This window comes from Schistocerca cancellata, chromosome 3 (assembly GCF_023864275.1).
Source record: "Schistocerca cancellata isolate TAMUIC-IGC-003103 chromosome 3, iqSchCanc2.1, whole genome shotgun sequence".
Taxonomy (NCBI): domain Eukaryota; kingdom Metazoa; phylum Arthropoda; class Insecta; order Orthoptera; family Acrididae; genus Schistocerca; species Schistocerca cancellata.
In genome coordinates, this window is record NC_064628.1 from 36,686,385 (window position 1) to 36,708,454 (window position 22,070).

General features: G+C 38.5%; 1 protein-coding gene across 2 annotated transcripts in view; it reads left to right on the top strand.

The window, feature by feature from the left end:
• LOC126176858 (tripeptidyl-peptidase 2) overlaps positions 1-22,070 on the top strand; it is a 347,489-nt gene that overhangs the window by 106,586 nt on the left and 218,833 nt on the right. For both annotated transcript variants that reach the window (XM_049924044.1, XM_049924045.1), the window contains exons 7-8: positions 1,383-1,521; positions 3,778-3,908. In XM_049924044.1, the coding sequence (XP_049780001.1) occupies positions 1,383-1,521; positions 3,778-3,908 (270 nt within the window). The remainder of the gene's footprint in view (positions 1-1,382; positions 1,522-3,777; positions 3,909-22,070) is intronic.

Here is a 22,070-nt window from a genome sequence, read left to right on the forward strand (position 1 = left end):
CTGCCCATGCTATGCTTGTCCGTCCTTTTTTGGAGTACTTCTGCATGGCTTGTGATCCTTATCAGATAGGATTAAAGGAGGAGCACATTGAGAAAGTTCAAAGAAGAGCAGATTGTCCTGTATTATTGCGAAATAGTGTAATGAGTCACTAACATGATACAGGATTTGGGGTGGACAGCACTAAAACAGAGGTGGTTTATTGCTGCAGTGGAATCTTCTCATGAAATTTCAGTCACCAACTTTCTCATCCAAATGCGTATAATAAAGCAGGGAAAGTGAGAGCTTGCACAGAAAGATATAGGTGTTAGTTTTTTCTGCGAACTGTTAGAGATTGGAATACTAGAGTATTATTGTGAAGGTGGTTCAGTGAACCCTCTGCCTGTCACTTAAGGGTGATTTGCAGTGCCCATGTTATTCTAGATGTGTGCTTCATTGGACAGATGGCCATTGGCATGTATGGTGTGAAATATCAGAAAGTAGACACCGTGCCACAATCGTCAGATGGATCCAGTCTGAGGACGGAGCATTGTAGTCTGGGGAATGTTTTTGTGACATTCTCTGGGTGATGTCATCATTCTGGAAGGCTCAGTGGATCAACAGAAGTATGCTTCTGTCCTTGGGGGGACAGGGGCGGGTTTCTTTTTCTATGGCATGATGGCATGGTTTAGAGTACCAGGATGAATTTACTGTACTCACCTGGCTATCATACTTCGCAGATTTAAATCCAGTTGATACTCTGTGAGACCACCTCATTGGGCTGTTGGCACGATGGAGCCTTACCTTAGAAACCTGGTACACCTGGACAACGATTTTGAGTCCATACCATCCAGAACCTTGTCGACTCTCTTGCTGCATGTTTTGCAGCAGTCTGGGCTGCAGAAGGTGGTTATTCAGGTTTTTGACCGGTAGACTCATTAATGTGAGTGGACAGTATGCATGAAAAAGGAAAGCAGAATTGTGAAGTAATTCTTTGCAGCAAATTCTTACATATTCACAACTGTTCTATAAATGCTTGAAATTTTTGTGCATGGTAGTGAAGGGTAGCACTTAATACCTTCAATATGGGTATATACAAAAATAATTAGAAAGAATGCTAGTGATGAAAATAGACAATGTTTACAGACAATGGATTGAGTTTAGGTAACCATTCATTGCACAGTGTAGATTTTAAGCAGTGGATAGACACATAAACCAAAATTAGAACTTGTTAGCGTCCATGTTTTGTTTCAGAGCAGTTGGATTGTCTCATTGTGCTAGGGTCCAGTTGGGCATCCCAATCATGCTACAGCCCCCCAAAAGTGTGTGTGTGTGTGTGTGTGTGTGTGTGTGTGTAAATGTAGCAAGTATGGTATTTAATAATGACAATTTCTGTCATTTTGCAGGAGACAATCGCTTGGGCTCTATGGAGACTGGAACAGCTTTGGTTCGAGCCATGATCAAAGTCATGGAGCGCACACAAAATAACAAAATTCATGTAATAAATATGAGCTATGGAGAGCATGCTCACTTTTCAAGCTCTGGGTAATAAAATTGTTTTGCAATGTTCTTTGTGTTAACTCACAAATGTATGTTAAAAATACTAAAAGTACTGAAAAAATACTTAATTTGTGATTTTTGTATGATTCAAAGGATAAATTCACCTCCTTAGTCAGAACATGAATCTTAAATTCATGTGAAGATTTGTGCAAAATGCAGTTTACAAATATTACTGACACTTCAAAATTCTGAAGTGCTGTGTTGGAGTTACAGTATTAGTGCTTGGCATTTGACGGGGATAACTGGGGCTGGTTTGGGAGAAAGTCACTGAATCAGAGTAATAAAATTTTTAGGCGTAGCTCACTTCTGGCAATGTTTTCAAAACCCTATTAACAGGGAATGTGCTGAGACATATCTTTCAGGATGCTCCCCCCACCCACCCCCCCCCCCCCCCTTCCCGCTATTTTGTCGTCTAGATTCAGTATCTTCTGTCTTATCCAAGAATTTATACTGGGCTTTGACTTTTTACATGTGTGATTATCTGCTGCCTTCATTATTTCTTTTCTCAAGGCTTCCTGTTCATCTTCTATCGTGTTCCTTAGTCCTGTTTCAGTCAATTGTTGCTTAATGCTCCCTTTCAAACTCTCAGCAACCTCTAGTTTTCAACCTATCCAGGTCCCATCTCTTTAATTTCCTACCTTTCTGTAATTTCTTCAGTTTTAATCTGCAGTTTGTAACAATTAAATTATAGACAGAGCCCACATCTGCCCCTGGAAATGTCTCGCAGATTAAAGTCTGATCCCTAAATCTAAATTATCATTAGTTCGTCAGTCAAACCTTTTTTCTCCATGTTTCTTCCATGTAAATAACCTTCTTTTACGATTTTTAATCCAAGTATTAGCTGTGATAAAATCATTATCTGTGCAAAATTCTACCATGTGGCTTCCTTTTTCATTCCTTTCCCCCACTACATGTGCTCGTACTTCTTTTTTTACTTCTCATACTTTTTCTGTTGTCTTATTACAGCCTTCCATAACTGTTAAGTTTTTATCTTCCTCAACTATCTGAATAATTTTTTTTATCTCATACATTCTTTTAATTTCTTGATCATCTGTGGAGTTAGCTGACATATAACGTTGTACTATTGTCAGGGATGTACATTGGCAACAGCAATGCATTCACAATGCTATTCATTGCAGCTTACTCACAGTCCTATTTTCTTATTAACTGTGAGACCTACTCTTGCGTTACCACTATTTGGATTTTGTATTTATAACCTTGTACTCACTTGTGCAGGAGCCACCACACTTCGCGAATTCCCACTATGTATAACTTCAACGTATCAATTTCCTTTTTTAAATTCCCTATCCTACCTACCCAATTGAGGGATCCAACAGTCTGTATTCTGGCCCATAGAATACAAGTTTTGATTTTCCTGATGGTGATATCCTCCTGAGTAGTCTGTGCCCAGAGATTGAGATGGTAGAACGTTTTACCTCCAGATTGTTTAACCAAAGAGGACGCTATCGTCATTTAACCATACAGTGGGGATGCATGCCTTCAGGAAAAGTGACAGTTGTAGTTTCCTCTTCCTTTCAGTCGTTCAAATTAACAGAGACCAAACGTTGTCTTGGCTGACAAACAAGACCAGACCAGTCAATCATCCAGACTGTTGCCACTTGCAGCTACTGAAAAGAATGCTCTACCCTATTCAGTAATCATTTGTTAGTTTGCCCACTCCACAGATCACACTGTAGTGCTTGCACCTATGATACAGTTATGTGAACTATTGAGGCACACAATTACTTTAACAAAGTCCGTGGTTCATTGGGGGGTGCTAAAACTGTTATTGCTTTGTAAAACATAATAGTTATTTAAAAATGGGGTACATATGAAGTGCTGACTATTGTAATACAGCTGGGGTGCTGACCTCCAGATTTTTTATACGAAAACCCTTTAAACGTTTTTAAATAAAACCAGTAATGCTATGAAAAGAATAGGTCGCTTCTCTCTGTAAAGATTATACATTGAGTTTCAGAGAGGCACAACAAAAAGACTATTACAATTGAACTTTGGGCGAAAGCCTTCTTCAGAAAAGAAAAATGCACACACAGTCGAACAAGCAAGCGCACACCTCACACGACTGCTACTTCTTATGCTTTCACAGAGAAAGAGGAGGTCAATTAGAAAGTGATTCATCATTTTGAACTTCGACTTTATAGACTGTACTTAGTTTAGAATGTGAATTATGATACAAGCATTTTATTTTTTCTATTTGAACATCACCTTCCTTAATTGCAGGAGGATAGGAGAACTAATGAATGAAGTGGTCAATAAATATGGTGTTATTTGGGTGGCATCTGCTGGCAATCATGGACCTGCCTTATGTACAATAGGCACGCCTCCAGACATCAGCACAAGTATTATTATTGGTGAGTTACTTAAACAACTGCCCTAATATAGTTATTACTGATTACATGTTTGTGTGAATGTTAATGTGTAACATTCATTCTGAAAGAAAATATGAAAGGAGACCCATCTACTTGGTAAATTTGCAAGGTTGCCTGGTACATAGTGCATGAGGTTGCCTTTTGAGTTTTTACAACCAAACAAGAGATGATACTATTGAGGTGATACAACTGTTGTTCCAAAATTTGTCATTTGCTATTGTTAACACAATTGAAACTAAGAAATTAACTGAGTGTTTAAAGAAACAAATAGAAATTTCTTGGAAAGGTTGTCATTGCATGGTTTTTGTAAGGCCTAACTCGACAACAATGCCTTGAATTGCTTTGTTAAACATTTGATAACTAGTTGTCCAGAAAATATATGTGATTTGTTTATGTATGCAAAATTTTGTTGGCATTGTGCTTCTGTTGGTGACAGACTTTGTGACAGCTGACTGAAATCTTTTGTTGTCCCAAAAAACATGGGTGCTGTATGCAAAATGATTGAAGATTGGCATTTGACTTACTGTGAAGTAGAGGCATCCTTAGGCATATCGAAGAATGCAAAGCCTTTGATTTTTCATTTAGCTGTGAAAAAGACCTGTGCTTGATGGATTCCACATAATTTGATTGGAGCTCAAAGAAACAGGCTTTTGTCAATTGGTGTACAGAATTGTTGTTGTAAAAATTTAAAAGGCGGGTTTCATATTTATCAAAAGCGCTAATTTAAGAGTTACATGAAAGTGGAAGTAAGTAAACAATGGCAGTTTCTATATTGCAAGAGAAAGAATGTATTATGAATCTTTGTGGTAGAGCTCGGTATAGGAAAAAGAGTAAAACCTTTAGCTTGGTATAGAAAAAAAGAGTAAAAGCTTTATATACTACAGCCATATTTTTTTGGAAAACAAGCAGGGGATATTATAATGTGACTTTGATCATTTATCACAAGTTAACAGAGGCATAAATTATAAACTGCTGCTTTAACCACAGAAGCATTTGAGAGCCTACCCCCCAGCAAGCGTACATACCCATGTTCGTTGAAACTGAGTACCGTACCACTGTCTGTGCTTGTAATTCTTCCATTCAGTCCATTGTTTTCAGTACTGCTATTTGATACGTACATGATTATTTAAAATGTAAGTGAAAAAAAGAAAACCTAAATTGCTTCTGTATAATGAAAATAGCAGCACAATTTACTAGCAGTGAACATTGGTTAAGTTGAATTAATGGTGTACTTAAGAGTGATCAGCCAAGTTGTTCTTATTTCATGCACATTATTTCAGCAATCAATGCTGTTATCTTCAGATGCTGCGAATTGGGTTGTTGTGTATGTTGACAAATCATCACATGCCGTTCTAGAAACAAATCATTTATTAAGCATCACACAGTACAACAATATGATACAAAACACCAACTGCACATTTCAGAACATAGCCAGAGATCATCACAACTACACCAAAAGTGAACCAAAGAATTTATGAGACATGTGACAGACAACCTTCAGAGAATATGAACGATACATATGTATACATACACAGGATGGTCCATTGATCGTGACCAGGCTAAGTACCTCACGAAATAAGCGTCAAACGAAAAAACTACAAAGAACAAAACTTGTCTAGCTTGAAGGGGGAAACCAAATGGCGGTATGGTTAGCCTGCTAGATGGTGCTGCCATAGGTCAAACAGAAATCAACTGCGTTATTTTAAATAGGAACCCCCATTTTTTATTACATATTCGTGTAGTACGTAAAGAAATATGAATGCTTTAGTTGGACCACTTTTTTCGCTTTGTGATAGATGGCGCTGTAATAGTCACAAACATATGGCTCACAATTTTGGATGAACAGTTGGTAACAGGTAGGTTTTTTAAATTAAAATACAGAATGTAAGTTCATTTGAACATTTTATTTCGGTTGTTCCAATGTGATACATGTACCTTTGTGAACTTATCATTTCTGATGCGGTTACAGCGTGATTACCTGTAACTACCACATTAATGCAATAAATGCTCAAAATGATGTCGTCAACCTCAATGCATTTGGCAATACGTGTAACGACATTCCTCTCAACAGCAAGTAGTTCGCCTTCTGTAATGTTCGCTCATGCGTTGACAATGCGCTGTCACATGTTGTCAGGCGTTGTCGGTGGATCACGATAGCAAATATCCTTCAACTTTCCCCACAGAAAGAAATCCGGGGACATCAGATGCGGTGAACATGCGGGCCATGGTATGGTGCTTTGACGACCAATCCACGTGTCATGAAATATGCTATTCGATACCGCGCACGAGAGCTATGTGCCGGACATCCATAATGTTGGAAGTACATTGCCATTCTGTCATGCAGTGACACATCTTGTAGTAACATCGGTAGAACATTACACAGGAAATCAGCATACATTGCACCATTTAGATAGCCATGGATAAAATAGGGGCCAATAATGCCGCACCATACATTAACCCACCAAGGTCGCTGATGTTCCATTTGTCGCAGCCATCGTGGATTTTCCGTTGCCCAATAGTGCATGTTATGCCAGTTTACATTACCGCTGTTGGTGAATGACGCTTAGTCGCTAAATAGAACACGTGCAACAAATCTGTCATCCCGTAATTTCTCTTGTGCCCGGTGGCAGAATTGTACATGATGTTAAAAGTTGTCGCCATGCAATTCCTGGTGTGTAGAAATATGGTACGGGTGCAGTTGATGTTGATGTAGCATTCTCAACACCCGACGTTTTTGAGATTCCGGATTTTCGCGCAATTTGTCTGCTACTGATCTGCGGATTAGCTGCGACAACATCTAAAACACCTATGGCATGATCATTTGTTGCAGGTGGTGGTTGATGTTTGACATGTGGCTGAACACTTCCTGTTTCCTTAAATAACGTAACTATCTGGCAAACGGTCTGGACACTTGCATGATGTCGTCCAAGATACCGAGCAGCATACATAGCACACGCCCGTTGGGCATTTTGATCACAATAGCCATACATTAAAACGATATCGACCTTTTCCGCAATTGGTAAACGGTCCATTTTAACACGGGTAATGTATCACGAAGCAAATACCGGTCCCACTGGCGGACTGTTACATGATACCACATACTTACACGTTTGTGACTATTACAGCGCCATCTATCACAAAGTAAAAAAAGTGGTCCAACTAAAACATTCGTATTTCTTTATGTACTACACGAATATGTAAGAAAAATTGGGGGTTCCTATTTTTAAAAAAAAGCACAGTTGATATCCGTTTGACCTATGGCAGCGCCATCTAGTGGGCCAACCATAGCGCCATCTGGTTTCTCCCTTCAAGCTAGACGAGTTTCATTCTTTGTAGTTTTTTCATTTGATGCTTATTTCATGAGATATTTGGCCTGGTCACTATCAATGGACCACCCTGTATATAACAACATTGAAACATTAATACTTTCACACTCTCCCACAATGTTTTACATATATGATGTAGACACTACACCAACAAGTTCCTTCATCATTTGTAACTTTGTGAATGGCACCCCTTTTGTCAGAATGTCTGCTGCCTGTCCACCAGTTGGTATGTAATTCACTTCAATCTTCCTCTCTCTAACCAGTTGAACAAATGTAATGATACCTTTTGTCTCTGTGTTTTCTTGGCTTATAAAACTTTGATCCATTAATAAATTTGATAGTACTTTGGTTATCAATTTATAAAATAGGAACTGATGACTCAGCAGCTCCAATTTCTTTCAGAAGTTGGTCTAACCATCCGGATGATTTGCAAGCTTCACTTGCAGCCACATATTCTGCCTCCATTGAAGGAAGAGCAACACACTGCTGTAGTTTTCTTTTCCACACAATTGCCCTCCCCCACCCCCCCCCACCCCCACCTCCCCGCCGTGGAACTTGAGCAGGATGCCACTTGTTGATCGTTTACTGCCTCTGTCCCCACCATGCTCAGCATCACTATAGGCTTCAATACTACTAAACTTAATGCCATCTGTAATTGTTGAGTTAAGATGCCTAAATATTCATTTGAGTAATGCAAAGTGCACCTGAGTTGGTGAGTCTTGAACTCTTGAGGCACCATTAACAGTATATGATAAATCTGCTCCTGCAGATCATTTTCTTCCATTGGACCACAAACATCTGCACACTAACTCTCCAGATTTAGTGGGTTCCTGCACTCTTTCACCAAACGGCATCCAGTGATGTTTACCATAGATACACCATGCACAAAATCTGTTATCAGTTGTTATCTCTACACCATCATCGTTCAAAACATGCTGCACATAGTGTTTATTTTGATGACCCATTTTTTCATGCCAGCTCTGTAAAGTGTCCTCAGTTTCAGTAACAACACAAGATTTTTCTTGACGAACACCCTTCACAGCCAAACGATAAAGCTCATTTTCACAGCTGGATGTGGCAATAGCAATTGCAATATTGTTTTTGAAAAATACCCATGATTTGCAATCATTTTCAATGATTTGTTTTATTCCCTTCTGTGCAACTTTCTTAACAGAAAACAAGTTACAGGATCCATCAGGGCAAAACCAAACATCTTCAAAATATTGTTATGTCCATGTCCGTCCATTGAACACCTGTACGTCAATTCGGCCTTTACCAAATGTTTCAATATGTACACCATTCTTGGCACTATCAATCTTCCTCAGAGTTTCAAATTGTTCATACATAGTGTACCAGTCACGCTGATTTGTTATGTGATGGGTTGCGCATTGTCAATGTACCAATCATCACAGTCCAGTGTATTCACATCTACTGAAAAACCTGTTGCGTCTTACCATTGATACTGTTGCGTCTTACCATTGATACTGTTGCGTCTTACCATTGATATTGTTTCCACAGATTTTGAAGTATCTGTGTAGCTGCAGCTTCTTGAATTATCCACTGATGTTACATTAGTTAACAAAATAGCACAATCTTCTCTTTTGTCTGCGGTACTATGTTCATTTGATCAATGGCCCTTTTTCTTACATTTAAAACAAACCTACCCTGTCTTACACTGTTTTGATAGATGACCTACTTTACCACATGAAAAGAGTTTTCTGTCTTCATTCCTTTTATAATGAGGCATTTTTAATGAATCTGCTTCAGAGGACGTTTGTTTGCACTTCTGTTGTGGTTTGTTATTCTTCATTTTCGACATCATTGCTATAGCAACACTTTTGTCATCACGATCTGTTATTGTTAGTTCATAATTCAAACACTGTTTTTGTAATTTATTCCATGTCTTTTCTTCAGCAGGTAGCTCATGCCACGTAATATAAATGTAATCAAACTCCTTTGGCAAAGTTTGCAAAAATCATGCACAAAGGTCACCATCGTCAATCAGCTTGTCCAACAAGGAAAGCTGAGTTTGTACATCATCAAATTTGGCTAGATGACCTTGTATACTTCCAGATGCCTCCCACACAATGTATTGGACTTTATGTCTAAGCAGATCAATGTTTTCAGCTGAGTGCACATTATACATCTTGTGTAGCTTATCCCAAACCTCTTAAGCAGTTTTGCATTCCCCAACACAAAGTAAAGGCTTGGTGTCAAGTGGCAATTGTCTTTTCCTTGCCTTTGCATTAGCCTTTGTCCATTTTGCAAGTTCGGTTTCATAACTCTGTCCACTTCATTCTGGCGTAATCAGTCCACCACTTACAACATAAAAGATGTTGTTACACTCTAAAATAGTTATTATAATAATTCTCGAGCTCCCCCAGTTTTCTGCGCCCGTGAGTTTATCTAGTTCTTGTCTTTTGTTGACCATTGTCTCATCTTTGCACTTCTGTTTCGTCGAGTAATTCTTTTCCGAAATCAGCACAGCTGTCGCTCTTCATACGAACTTTTATCAACCACGCACATCTGCTACCATGTTGACAAATCATCAGATGCCGTTTTAGAAATGAATCATTTATTAAGCATCTCACAGTATGACAATATGATATGAAACACCAACTGCACATTTCAAAACATAGCCAGAGATCATCACAACTACACCAAAAATGAACCAAAGAATTTATGAGACATGTGACGGACAACCTTCAAAGAATATGAACAATTGAAACATTAATACTTTTACAGTGTATATGCACTAGCTGGACTAAAACTAGACTTTGACCTGTTGTTTATCTCGCAGTGTTGTTTGTAGAAGAGTTTGACTCTCTTTCATTATCTTTTTTTTTTTTTTTTTTTTTTTTCACAGCCCCATCTGATATTCTGTGCAAAGCACATTCTGTCAGCATTTTCCAGCTCTGTTGTATGTGATAGCCTGCAGTATCTTACTAAATTGATTGCTGGACCTCAAGCCTTGTTTAAATTTGAACCTCCTTCCTGGTTTATTTTAACAAAGTCCTTAATTGCGCTGTCCCAGGGTCTAGGTGTAGTGGGTGTCGAGAAATGAAATTGGCTATAAATAGTGGCATGAGACTGAATAGTTCAGTCTGGTTGGAGTGCAAGAAGGGAGTACACATAGCAGCACAACTAGCAGTGCCTGAAGAAGATATTTTATTTAAAATGCCAACAACAGATTGACTGAACAGCTTGAAACACACTATTAGTCAATCGTGCGAAGAAACTTTGAGAGATCAGTTACACTGAATGCAGTATTTCATATTAAGTATTTAACTTTAAACATATGGGATCCTGATACCCTTTCTTGACTCATGATAAGGAGCGAGGGAGATACATGTGGGAGAATTGCTTAGAGGGAGAATTAGGTTATGGTATTTAATGGCAATAAACTCTTCGGCTTTACATTTCTGTTGGGCCATTCCATGTCAACTCACTTAGGCCTCCCAGCTCAGTCATTGTGGCTTTCATGGAATTTTTATTTGAACATTTGTACACGCCTCCAATGAACATTGGTAAAGTTTAATGTTTGTCGAACCAATACTGGCCAAGATTTGGTCACTTGTTTGACTCCACATGTGACTTTGCACAGAGTGAATGTGAATTTCTGGCGAATTTGAGTTCTTACAGCTTGGGCTATATTTCATTGAAAGAAATTAAATTTGTCGTGCACAAACTGTGCTTTCTATTAAGGGTAATAATGAAAAGCATTTTACAAGCCATATTTAGCCCGAAAGTTTGAGGCACAATCACTTAAAACAGTTGGGACCAGAAAAAAATTCAAATTTGGCTTCTTGTATTTCAGGGACTAAAGGTGTGACAAACGTGTAACTTGACATGTAGTAACCTAATAACACAAATCAAAAGTTTCATTTAAGTACCATTTTTCAGTACTGAATAAATTAAGTGCAAAGTGGATGATGATGATAAATAAATAAATAAATAAATCAGTATGTTTGACTAAAGTTTGCAAAAAATTACATTCTATAAAACTTTCCAAACTGGGCGCATCAGAAAGACCCTGGTTTTACGTGCTATAAAAGTGTTTTTGATTACCCAACTCAGACTAACAGTGCTAGGTAAGTTGAATCAAAGTTGAGCACAAAAATTATGGTAGGAAAGAAATGGAAAATTGAGTCTCGTATACGTAGAGTAAATGCAAGCTGAACCTGAAATGTAATATGTAACAGCTGAGTAGGAAAAGGATGTGGAATACAAAATTTCTTTTACCTAATATTTTCCAGTAATCTGCAAATTTGTCAAGATGACGATTTTTGTGTCAAGTTGAAGTAGGGTATGTTCAACACTTCAAAATGAGTGTCATTCAGAACAGTAGCTTTAAGCCCCCCAGAACAGTAAGTTTAATTTTCAACATGGGTTAACAATGCTACATAAGTGATAGCAAACTAGTTGGAAAGATTGTGGTGTGAATAAAGTTGCAACTAGGCTTCCCATGCCATTTCCCCAAACCACCCCCCCCCCCCCCCCCCCTCCAAACTCTCGCACCAACCCCAAGAATCAGGTACAAAGATTGCTCACTTTGTCACCCAATACCACCACAGATCGGAAGAACTGAACCACATCCTTCATCAGGGCTTTGATTACTCATCGTGATGCCCTGAAATAAGGGACATGCTACCCACCTACCCAAGATCCTTCCCAACCCTCCTGAAGCAGTGTGTGATCGCACACCCAGCCTTAACAACCACCCATCCATCCCTATGCCACTCCCAATCCCGACCCCTTGACACAGGGATCATATCTCCATGGAAGGTCCAGCTGCAAGATCTATCCAATCCACCCAACCAGCATTTCCTATTCCAGTTCTGTCACAGGCCTATCTTACCCTATCACAGGCTGCCACCTGTGAAGACAACCATGTTATATACCAGTCTACTGTAATCATTGCACAGCTTTTTATATTGGTATGACTACCAACCAGCTGTCAACCGGATGAATAGTCACTGCCAAACTGTGGCCAAGAGCAAAGTAGACCATACATTGGCACAACATGCAGCTGAACACAAAATGCTAGAGTTCAATGACTGCTTCACTACTCAAGCCATCTGGACATTCCCCTCAATGATCTCATTTTCTTAGTGCACAGATAGGAGTTACCCTTAAGGGGAGCCGGAGGTGGTCAAATCCAAAAAATTACGAATTTATTTTTTTTTATTTATTTTTATTTTTATTTATTTTTTTTTTTTTCCCTACCGAAAATTAATTGGAACATTCCTCTTTAATGTAAACTTTGAATTATTGTTCTACTCGCCCTAGAAGTGGAGTTATTACCATTTTCCCCCATGCCTGCAGAAGAAATGGGCGGCTGCTGAATGCATCTAATGCCCTCTCGTGACTTCCTGGCGAACTGCTTGGGATTTTCTCAGCCTGTTACGCATACAGCGCCTTATGTTACGCATACAGCAAGTGTGCAAGTGTTGGCTACATTGTTTTCTGTGACAAATGAAGCGCTAAGAGCGCGGAACATCGTCTCTTTGCTGTTAACCGTTTCAAATTAGTTCAGTGTTGCGCCTGTTGTTGGTATTATTATACTTCTTGTGTAAAGCGTTGTTCTGGTTACGATGCCACGTTTTAGTAACCGTGTATATAAGAAGAGGAAGAACGTAGGGAAAAGAAAATTAACACTAATACCAAGTTGCGATACTACAATTACTGAAACAGTGTGTTTTTCTACTAAGCAACACATGGGCGGCCATAGCCCTGTGACATCTTCTAGCAAATACTACCTTGGGTATGGTGACTCCAAAGGTTTCAAGACTATAGAGGAACTGAAACCATATGGAAATGAATTTGTAGTTGTAAAGTTGGAATGCATTGGGCATGTGCAAAAGCGTATGGGTGCACGGCTTCGAAGGCTCAAACAAACTTTGGGTTCGAGTAAGCTCAGTGATGGAAAGACAATAGGAGGGAGAGGCAGGTTTATTGATGAGGTGATTGAACATCTACAGAGATACTATGGGTATGCTATAAGGCAAAATACTAGTAATGTTAGTGACATGCGAAAAGCAGTGTGGGCATTGTTCCTTCATACTGCCTCTTCCAATGAATACCCTCAACACAGTCTGTGCCCAAAAGATTCCTGGTGCAAATATAATGCAAAAAAGGACTATGATCACAAACATGGTTTTGCCAGCAGCTGTGATAAAGGCAGTAAAAACAATTTTTCGTGACTTAGCACAGCCAGAATTGTTACACAAATGTCTACACGGAAAGACGCAGAATCCTAATGAGAGCGTAAACAATTTGATTTGGAAAGTGATTCCTAAAAGGGTGTTTGTAAGCATAAAAACACTGCACTTTGGCATTTATGATGCAATAGCAACCTGCAACCGAGGGAACAGTGTGAAGTGTGAAGTTCTGATGGCATTAGGATTTACAGTTGGGGTGAACACTGTACGAGCACTAAGAAATATTGACAGAGAAAGGATAAGAGGAGCAGAAAGAAGAGAGAGGCATATGAAGTATGATGTAACAACAGGCCAGAAAAGAAGACAGAAGAGGAAGCTTTTGGAGGATGAAGAAGAAGACCCTGATAATCCATCCTATAGTGCAGGAATGTATTGAGAAACTTTGGTAGCCATTTCCTGTAAATTAGAATTTTTCGAATATAAGGAACATTTTCTCAAAATCCACTCAAGCTAGAGAGATGAAATTTTTATACAGCACTCCTAGTGGTCAAACTTACATTGTAACAAAGCCATTTGGCAATATGTTCAGTAGTTTCATTTCAGTTTAATTATAAAGCTATTATTTGTAAAAAAAAATTTGGGTCATTAATAAAAAAAATTATTGGAAGGAAACTAGAAAAGATACTCCAAAATCCCTCTGTCATAACTGCAATACTAAACCACTCTATATGTAAAAAAAAAATCAAATTTTTCCATTTGGTAGTTTATTCATAAATGTTCCTCAAACTTAGTGATTTTAACATGGGCAGCATAGGCACCTCCGGCTCCCCTTAAACACATTCTCCACTACAAAATTATCCTGACCTCAATCTACAGTGACCTACTGTACCCACACCTTCAACCCAACAGTTTCCACATCTTCAGTCTTATCACCTCCTCCCTGTTCTCTTCGTCTCATCCTCTTTGTGTGGTGCCCTCTGCCAATCCACAGCCCCATCTTTCCCTTTCCCCACTCCTTTCCTTTCCTTTCTCGACCCCCCATTCCCTCTCCCTTCCCACCCCCAATTCTCAGCCACCTGACACTGTCTGTTGGCAGTGCAGTCCTTCCATGTGTCAGCAGACAGTGTTCTTCTCCAGCCCCCCACCCCACCTGTAGCATGCTGTCCCTTCCATTTCCCTGCCCCTCCAGATTGCTGCTTCCATTTTACATGACAGTTGCATTCTGTTCCAAGCTGTGGGAAATGGCAGTCGTGTGCTTAAGATGTGTTTATTTGTGTGTGTGTGTGGGGGGGGGATTCCTCTTCTGAATAAGGCTTTGGCTGAAAGCTATGTGTAACTGTCTTTTTATTGTGTGTGTCTGCAACTCATTGGTGAGCAGCAATCTGTCATTCTCTTATATTGATGATATTTCAACCTGAAGGTCCCATGGATTGCTTCTTATATTTCGTAAATTAAAGGAATGGTAAACATGAAACATTGGTCACAACAACTTATTAGCATAATTATTTCCACATCCAGTTTTCCTGTGTGAGCTAACAATACCTGAAAGTGATGGACAGATTTCGGGGAATGTACCGTGGCAACAGGCTACGTTGAAGCAACTGTTTCTCCATGTCTTATTGCATGTAGATTTTATTTTTAAATTGATAAGTAATATCCCACTGTATAGCTTTGGTCCATGGAGACATTGCCACTATTGATTCAAGGACATTCATTACTGGAAGACTATTGCTTATTTACTTCAGCTGTTCCCACAGTAGGTGGCAGTCAAGACATGATCATTGCATAAACTGTAAACAATGGATCGATGCAATATAGTAGGAGATTACCTGCCAATATATGAATAAAAAACAAAGTGCAACAAAAAACAGTCAACAGGTTGTTGAAATGTAGCCTGTTGCTGTGGTACATTCCCTCAAATTTGTCTGTCATTTTCAGGTACTGTCAGTGCACTGTGGAAAATCAAACTTGATTTTCTGGATGTTTGAAAACATAATCATTCCAACAGTGATTACTTTGAAATCAGTTATGGAAAATACATTTTGTAAAAGTAGACAGAATGTGATAATTTTTATGAAAATCAAGTTTCAAGTTATTGTATAAAAATTTAGAGACCAGTCTGTGAAGGAGTAGGAATTGAAATCCATGAAAAAGAAGTAAAAACCCTTGTTTGCCGATGAAATTTTAATTCTGTCAGAGACAGCAAAGGACCTGCAGGAGCAGCTGATCGGATAATCCGTAATAGCTGGCAGCTTTTAGCCAAAAACTAACAAGCTATTTTAAATAACAGACTAAAAACTAATTCACTTTACAATAAAAACCCAGATAGAAATTTCTGGTATTTAACTCTATGAGTGGGCTTCCTGTTTCTTTTTCTTGATTTAAGTTAAGTCCAAGCCAATGAAGTGTGTAGATCATACCTGAAGTGAAAGTGTGTTTAGTGATGGGATCAAAAGTCAAGATACAGGGAACCATCAAGCAATGTTGTTGTATTTGTTATTGTTGTTGTTGTTGTCTTCAATCCACAGACTGCTTTTCTGCAGCTCTCCATGCTACTCTATCCTGTGCAAGCTTCTTCATCTGCCAGTACTTACTGCAACCTACATCCGCCTGAATCTGTTTAGTGTATTCATCTCTTGGTCTCCCTCTATGAATTTTACCCTCCATGCTGCCCTCCAATACTAAATTGGTGATTCCATGATGCCTCAGAATATGCCCCACCACCCGATCCCTTCTTCTAGTCAAGTTGTGTCACAAATTTCTCTCCTCTCCAATTCTATTCAATACCTCCTCATTAGTTATGTGATCTACCCATCTAATCTTCAGCATTCTTCTGTAGCACCACATTTTGAAAGCTTCTATTCTCATCTTGTCTAAACTATGTATCGTCCATGTTTCACTTCCATACATGGCTACACTCCATACAAATACTTTCAGAAATAACTTCCTGACACTTAAATCTATACTCGATGTTAACAAATTTCTCTTCTTCAAAAACGCTTTCCTTGCAATTGCCAGTATACATTTTATATCCTCTCCACTTCGACCATCGTCAGTTATTTTGCTCCCCAAATAGCAAAACTCCTTTACTAATTTAAGTGTGTCATTTCCTAATCTAATTCCCTCAGCATCACCCGACTAAATTTGACTACATTCCATTACCCTCGTTTTGCTTTTGTTGATGTTCAACTTATATCCTCCTTTCAAGACCCTGTCCATTCCGTTCAACTGCTCTTCCAAGTCCTTTGCCGTCTCTGACAGAATTACAATGTCATTGGCAAACCTCAAAGTTTTTATTTCTTCTCCATGGATTTTAATACCTACTCTGAATTTTTCTTTTGTTTCCTTCACTGCTTGCTCAATATACAGATTGAATAACATCAGGGATAGGCTATAGCCCTGTCTCACTCCGTTCCCAACCACTGCTTCCCTTTCATGCCCCTCGATTCTTATAACTGCTATCTGGTTTCTGTACAAATTGTAAATAGCCTTTCGCTCCCTGTATTTTACCCCTGCCACCTTCAGAATTTGAAAGAGAGTATTCCAGTCAACATTGTCAAAAGCTTTCTCTAAGTCTACAAATGCTAGAAACATAGGTTTGCCTTTCCTTAATCTTTCTTCTAAGATAACGCGTAAGGTCAGTATTGCCTCATGTGTTCCAATATTTCTACGGAATCCAAACTGATCTTCCCCAAGTTCGACTTGTACCAGTTTTTCCATTTGTCTATAAAGAATTTGTGTTAGTATTTTGCAGCTGTCACTTATTAAACTGATAGTTCGGTAATTTTCACACCTGTCAACACCTGCTTTGTTTGGGATTGGAATTATTATATTGTTCTTGAAGTCTGAGGGTATTTCTCCTGCCTCGTACATCTTGCTCACCAGATGGTAGAGTTTTGTCAGGACTGGCTCTCCCAAGGCCGTCAGTAGTTCTAATGGAATGTTGTCTACTCCCGGTGCCTTGTTTCAACTCAGGTCTTTCGGTGCTCTGTCAAACTCTTCACACAGTATCGTATCTCTCATTTCATCTTCATCTACATCCTCTTCCATTTCCATAATATTGTCCTCAAGTACATCACCCTTGTATAGCCCCTCTATATACTCCTTCCACATTTCTGCTTTCCCTTCTTTGCTTAGAACTGGGTTTCCATCTGAGATCTTGATATTCATACAAGTAGCTCTCTTTTCTCCAAAGGTCTCTTTAATTTTCCTGTAGGCAGTATCTATCTTATCCCTAGTGAGATAAGCCTCTACATCCTTACATTTGTCCTCTAGCCAGCCCTGCTTAGCCATTTTTGCACATCCTGTCAATCTCATTTTTGAGATGTTTGTATTCCTGTTTGCCTGCTTCATTTACTGCATTTTTATATTTTCTCCTTTCATCAATTAAATTCAATATTTATTCTGTTACCCAAGGATTTCTTCTAGGCCTCGTCTTTTTACCTACTTGATACTCCGCTGCCTTCACTACTTCATCCCTCAGAGCTACCCATTCTTCTTCTACTGTATTTCTTTCCCCCATTCCTGTCAATTGTTCCGTTATGCTCTCCCTGAAACACTGTACAACCTCTGGTTCTTTCAGTTTATCCAGGTCCCATCTCCTTAAATTCCCAACTTTTTGCAGTTTCTTCTGTTTTAATCTACAGGTCATAACCAATAGATTGTGGTCAGAGTCCACATCTGCCCCTGGAAATGTCTTACAATTTGAAACCAGATTCCTAAATCTCTGTCTTACCTTACCATTATATAATCTATCGGATACCTTTTAGTATCTCCAGGGTTCTTCCATGTATACAGCCTTCTTTTATGATTCTTGAACCAAGTGTTAGCTGTGATTAAGTTATGCTCTGTGCAAAATTCTACCAGGCGGCTTCCTCTTTCATTTCTTAGCCCCAATCCATATTCACCTACTACGTTTCCTTCTCTCCCTTTTCCTACTACCGAATTCCAGTCACCCACGACTATTAAATTTTCGTCACCCTTCACTATCTGAATAATTTCTTTTATTTCATCATACAATTCTTCAATTTCTTCGTCATCTGCAGAGCTAGTTGGCATATAAACTTGTACTACTGTAGTAGGCCTGGGCTTGGTATCTATCTTGGCCACAATAATGTGTTCACTATGCTGTTTGTAGTAGCTTACCCACATTCCTTTTTTTTTTTTTTATTCATTATTAAACCTACTCCTGCATTACCCCTATTTGATTTTGTATTTATAACCCTGTAGTCACCTGACCAAAAGTCTTGTTCCTCAACAAAAATTGCATCATAAGTAACAGCAAAGAACAATTGCTTAATAAATGGGAAATATGAGCTCTCTGAAATTTTCAATTCGAATGAGTGGCTCATAAAAAAAAATAAAAGAAATATCAGTTAGTCCCCTTCAAGTTTCGTGCAGTATTTCCAGTAATCAGTGTATTTTCATCTAGTGTATTGTGTGTAGACCACTGATATTTTCGGTTATATTCATCCATTTAGATTTCGAAAACACTGTGTTAGTTACTACTGGAAGTTTTAATTGTTTGTTAAAAATGGAGGAAGAAATTAGATGTTTTTTTGTTTCTTCAGCAGCTATCCTTAAAGAAAAGCCTGACAAAAATGATAATGCGAAGTTAAACAGCGCGAAAGATATCCTGAGTGAAAGTGACAAAAATGCTATGTCAGATTCAGACAGTAATATAGTGGAACACCAAAGTACTAGTACAGTGGATAGCGTTGTTACAGAGAAATGTAAAACCGGACAGAAATTTTGGAAACAGTGTACCAAAAATGGCCATGTTTGGTAAAATCAGATAAATCAGACCAACATGTGTTTTTTAGAGTGGGTTCATGAGATGTTTCTATAAAGCATGCTGGTCTTGATGATGGTTGTCACCATATTCTATTCAAAGTACATATAAGCCTAACAAACATTGACTTCAAATTCATCGTCGTCATCCTTTGGAATAAAACCTGATGGAGACCCTTGCCACCTATGTTGGAATGCTTTTTAGTTCATTTATTGTTGAACATGGCCTGCCAATTTCTTGTGCAGATCATACTTAACAACTATTAAAAAAATGTTTCCTAATTCTCAGAGTTCTAAAAAAAAAAACCACAGTTGTGGTAGAACTAAAATAACTGCAGTTATAAATTCTTTGTCACCTTGAACACAGCAGAATACTTAGAAGGAAACCGCTTTTCTCTTGCATCTGATGGTAGCACAGACGTTAAAGATGCGAAACTTTATCCAATTATCATCACTTACTTCGATGTTAAACAGGGAAAGATATGCACCACAAGACTACCCTTGCTGGAATCAAGTTTAACACTGGGGAATAAATTTTTAACCTCTTGGGTGGTGAACAGCTAAGGAAAGAAATTCTCTGGAAAAATTAAATTTCATTTGCATGTGGTAATGCAAATACAATGGTTGGAAAAAAAAAAAAAAAGGAATTGATGCTGTTTTAAAGTAAGTTCAGCCACACATAAGGATTCAATCTTCTTCCTGCCACCTGCTTCATTTAGCTGCACAAAAAATGCTCTGGAAAGCCTACAATATTTTGATGCTGAAGAATTTGTAATGGAGATTTTCTACTTTCTCCAAAAGAGTTCAAAAAGACAGTCTACTATGGCACTAACCCCCATAAACATACTGAAGTATGTTTGTACAAGATGGTTTTCCCTGCTCTAGTCAATAAAAAGAATAACTGAACAGTGGGAACCTCTTGTAAAATGTTTCACTGAGGAAGCTTCAAAAAATTTGAACAACTCTCACATACCTAGAGTGCACCCTACTGTAAATGATCCAGTAACCAAGCCAAATTTTCTTTTATCATTTTGTTGTTTACCAAAAAAGAAATGTATTCATTCAGAAAGAAGAGCCAGTAATTCACAGATTTCATAGCATACTAAATCACTTATTTATGATTTGAGTGTGAGATTTATCAATCTTTCTGCAGTAAGTACTTCTGGTAGTCTGCTGGAATAGAAATTTCAAAAAAAAAAATAAATATCACTAATAGGGTGAAGGTATTGTCATTGGTGTAAACATTAGAACCTATGTTCGTCATACCAAGCTCGAAAAATTTGTAGTTGCCAATTTTTATGAAGACACCAGATTATTTTTCATCAACTCGTGTAGTTCCAGCAAAGAAAAATTTCCACTACGTATCACTTCTTAAAAAACTTACAGATGGAGCTAGGAAAAGAAAATCTTTATTGTCAGTCATAAAGCTGAAGAGCCATTTCCTAATGTTCTGAGTGATTGTGAAAAAACACATTAGAACTTGAGTATTCCAGATATCAGTTTGACTTAGGAATAGTGGATGAAGGGAGAGCCGATACTCCTTGGTGCAAACTATCTGCTGTGTGTGATATATCAGGCATTAAAAAGAATCCATCACTGAGGAGGCTTATGTTTGCGTTACTGCTTGTTCCTCATAATAATGCTGCCTGTGAAAGAATTTTTAGTATTGGTAGGAAAAAGAGTACTGGATTTCGGTCTGGTGTGAATACAGGAACCTTGAGTGCTTTGATCACCAGTAAAATGAACCCTTTATCTTCAGGAAGAGCATGTTAACAAAATAATTTTTCAAAGGATAGGATTCAGGCTGCGAAGAGTGCAGTTAGATTATCAGTCAAATGAAGATTCTGTACTGACCAAGCAGAAGCAGATCCAGGAAGAAGAAACAGGCTTCTCATTTTATGGTGTAATTGGATTTTGTTTGATTCACTTTCCTTTTAATTAATAATTTGAGAGATATATGTGTATCGATTATGCATTTTTTATAAATTACAGGAAAGTTTCTGAAGCACCTTTACGTAGACTAATCTGATTTTTAGCTTTATCCACTTATCCTTATTTTTTTCCCTTTACTATTGTTTTAATTGCGGAAAAATCTTCTTTATTTAAGCCAGAAAGTCTCTGAACTACAGTGTAGGGTTGCCACAGGTTCTGGAAATCGGGGAATTACAAATTTACCAGGGAAATTTGGGGAAAAAACTGCTGAAAAAGTATCGTTTTTTGTCTCGGTAGATGAAACAGTTTGTTTACCGAGATGTCATGCATTGTCAATGGTTGGATGCAGCTGAGCATGTGTGCTGCTTCCCTGTTCCCTCATTACTACTGCATCTTCCCTTCCTACCACTTTTCTCAGCTTGCAGTCAGTGCTGCCACCATTTCTTGCCGTTATCCTAGCAGCTGCCAATGAGAGACAGGGAGGCGTGAGGAACGGTTTGTTCGGATCTGACAGTTGACGCAGCGGCTGGGTACAGCAGTCGTGTACATGAGTTGCATTTGAGTGATTGTGTGAATGTGTGTGCACTCTAGTTTGCTGACAAAGGCTATGGCCAAAAATTTAGTTGTGAGAGTGTGATTATCTTTTCTACCTATCTCTCTGGCTCAGCGATCATCTTTACGATGAGTTACTACCTATCCTCATTATTTTTGATTCTGAGTATTTGCACAAGTTATCTGTTCAATGGATTGATCACCATGGTCCCATTTCATCAACATAGTGTCTGTGACTCCTGAAAAGCTGGCTACACTAGTGGATTTCTGTGACAGACAAAAACCACAGGCTATTTTTGCGGGTATCTGTAAGGGACAAGGCCTGCTGATCTGAAGCCTTTCATTTCCCACTAATTTTCTGGTCCTACTCATCAGATCTAGTC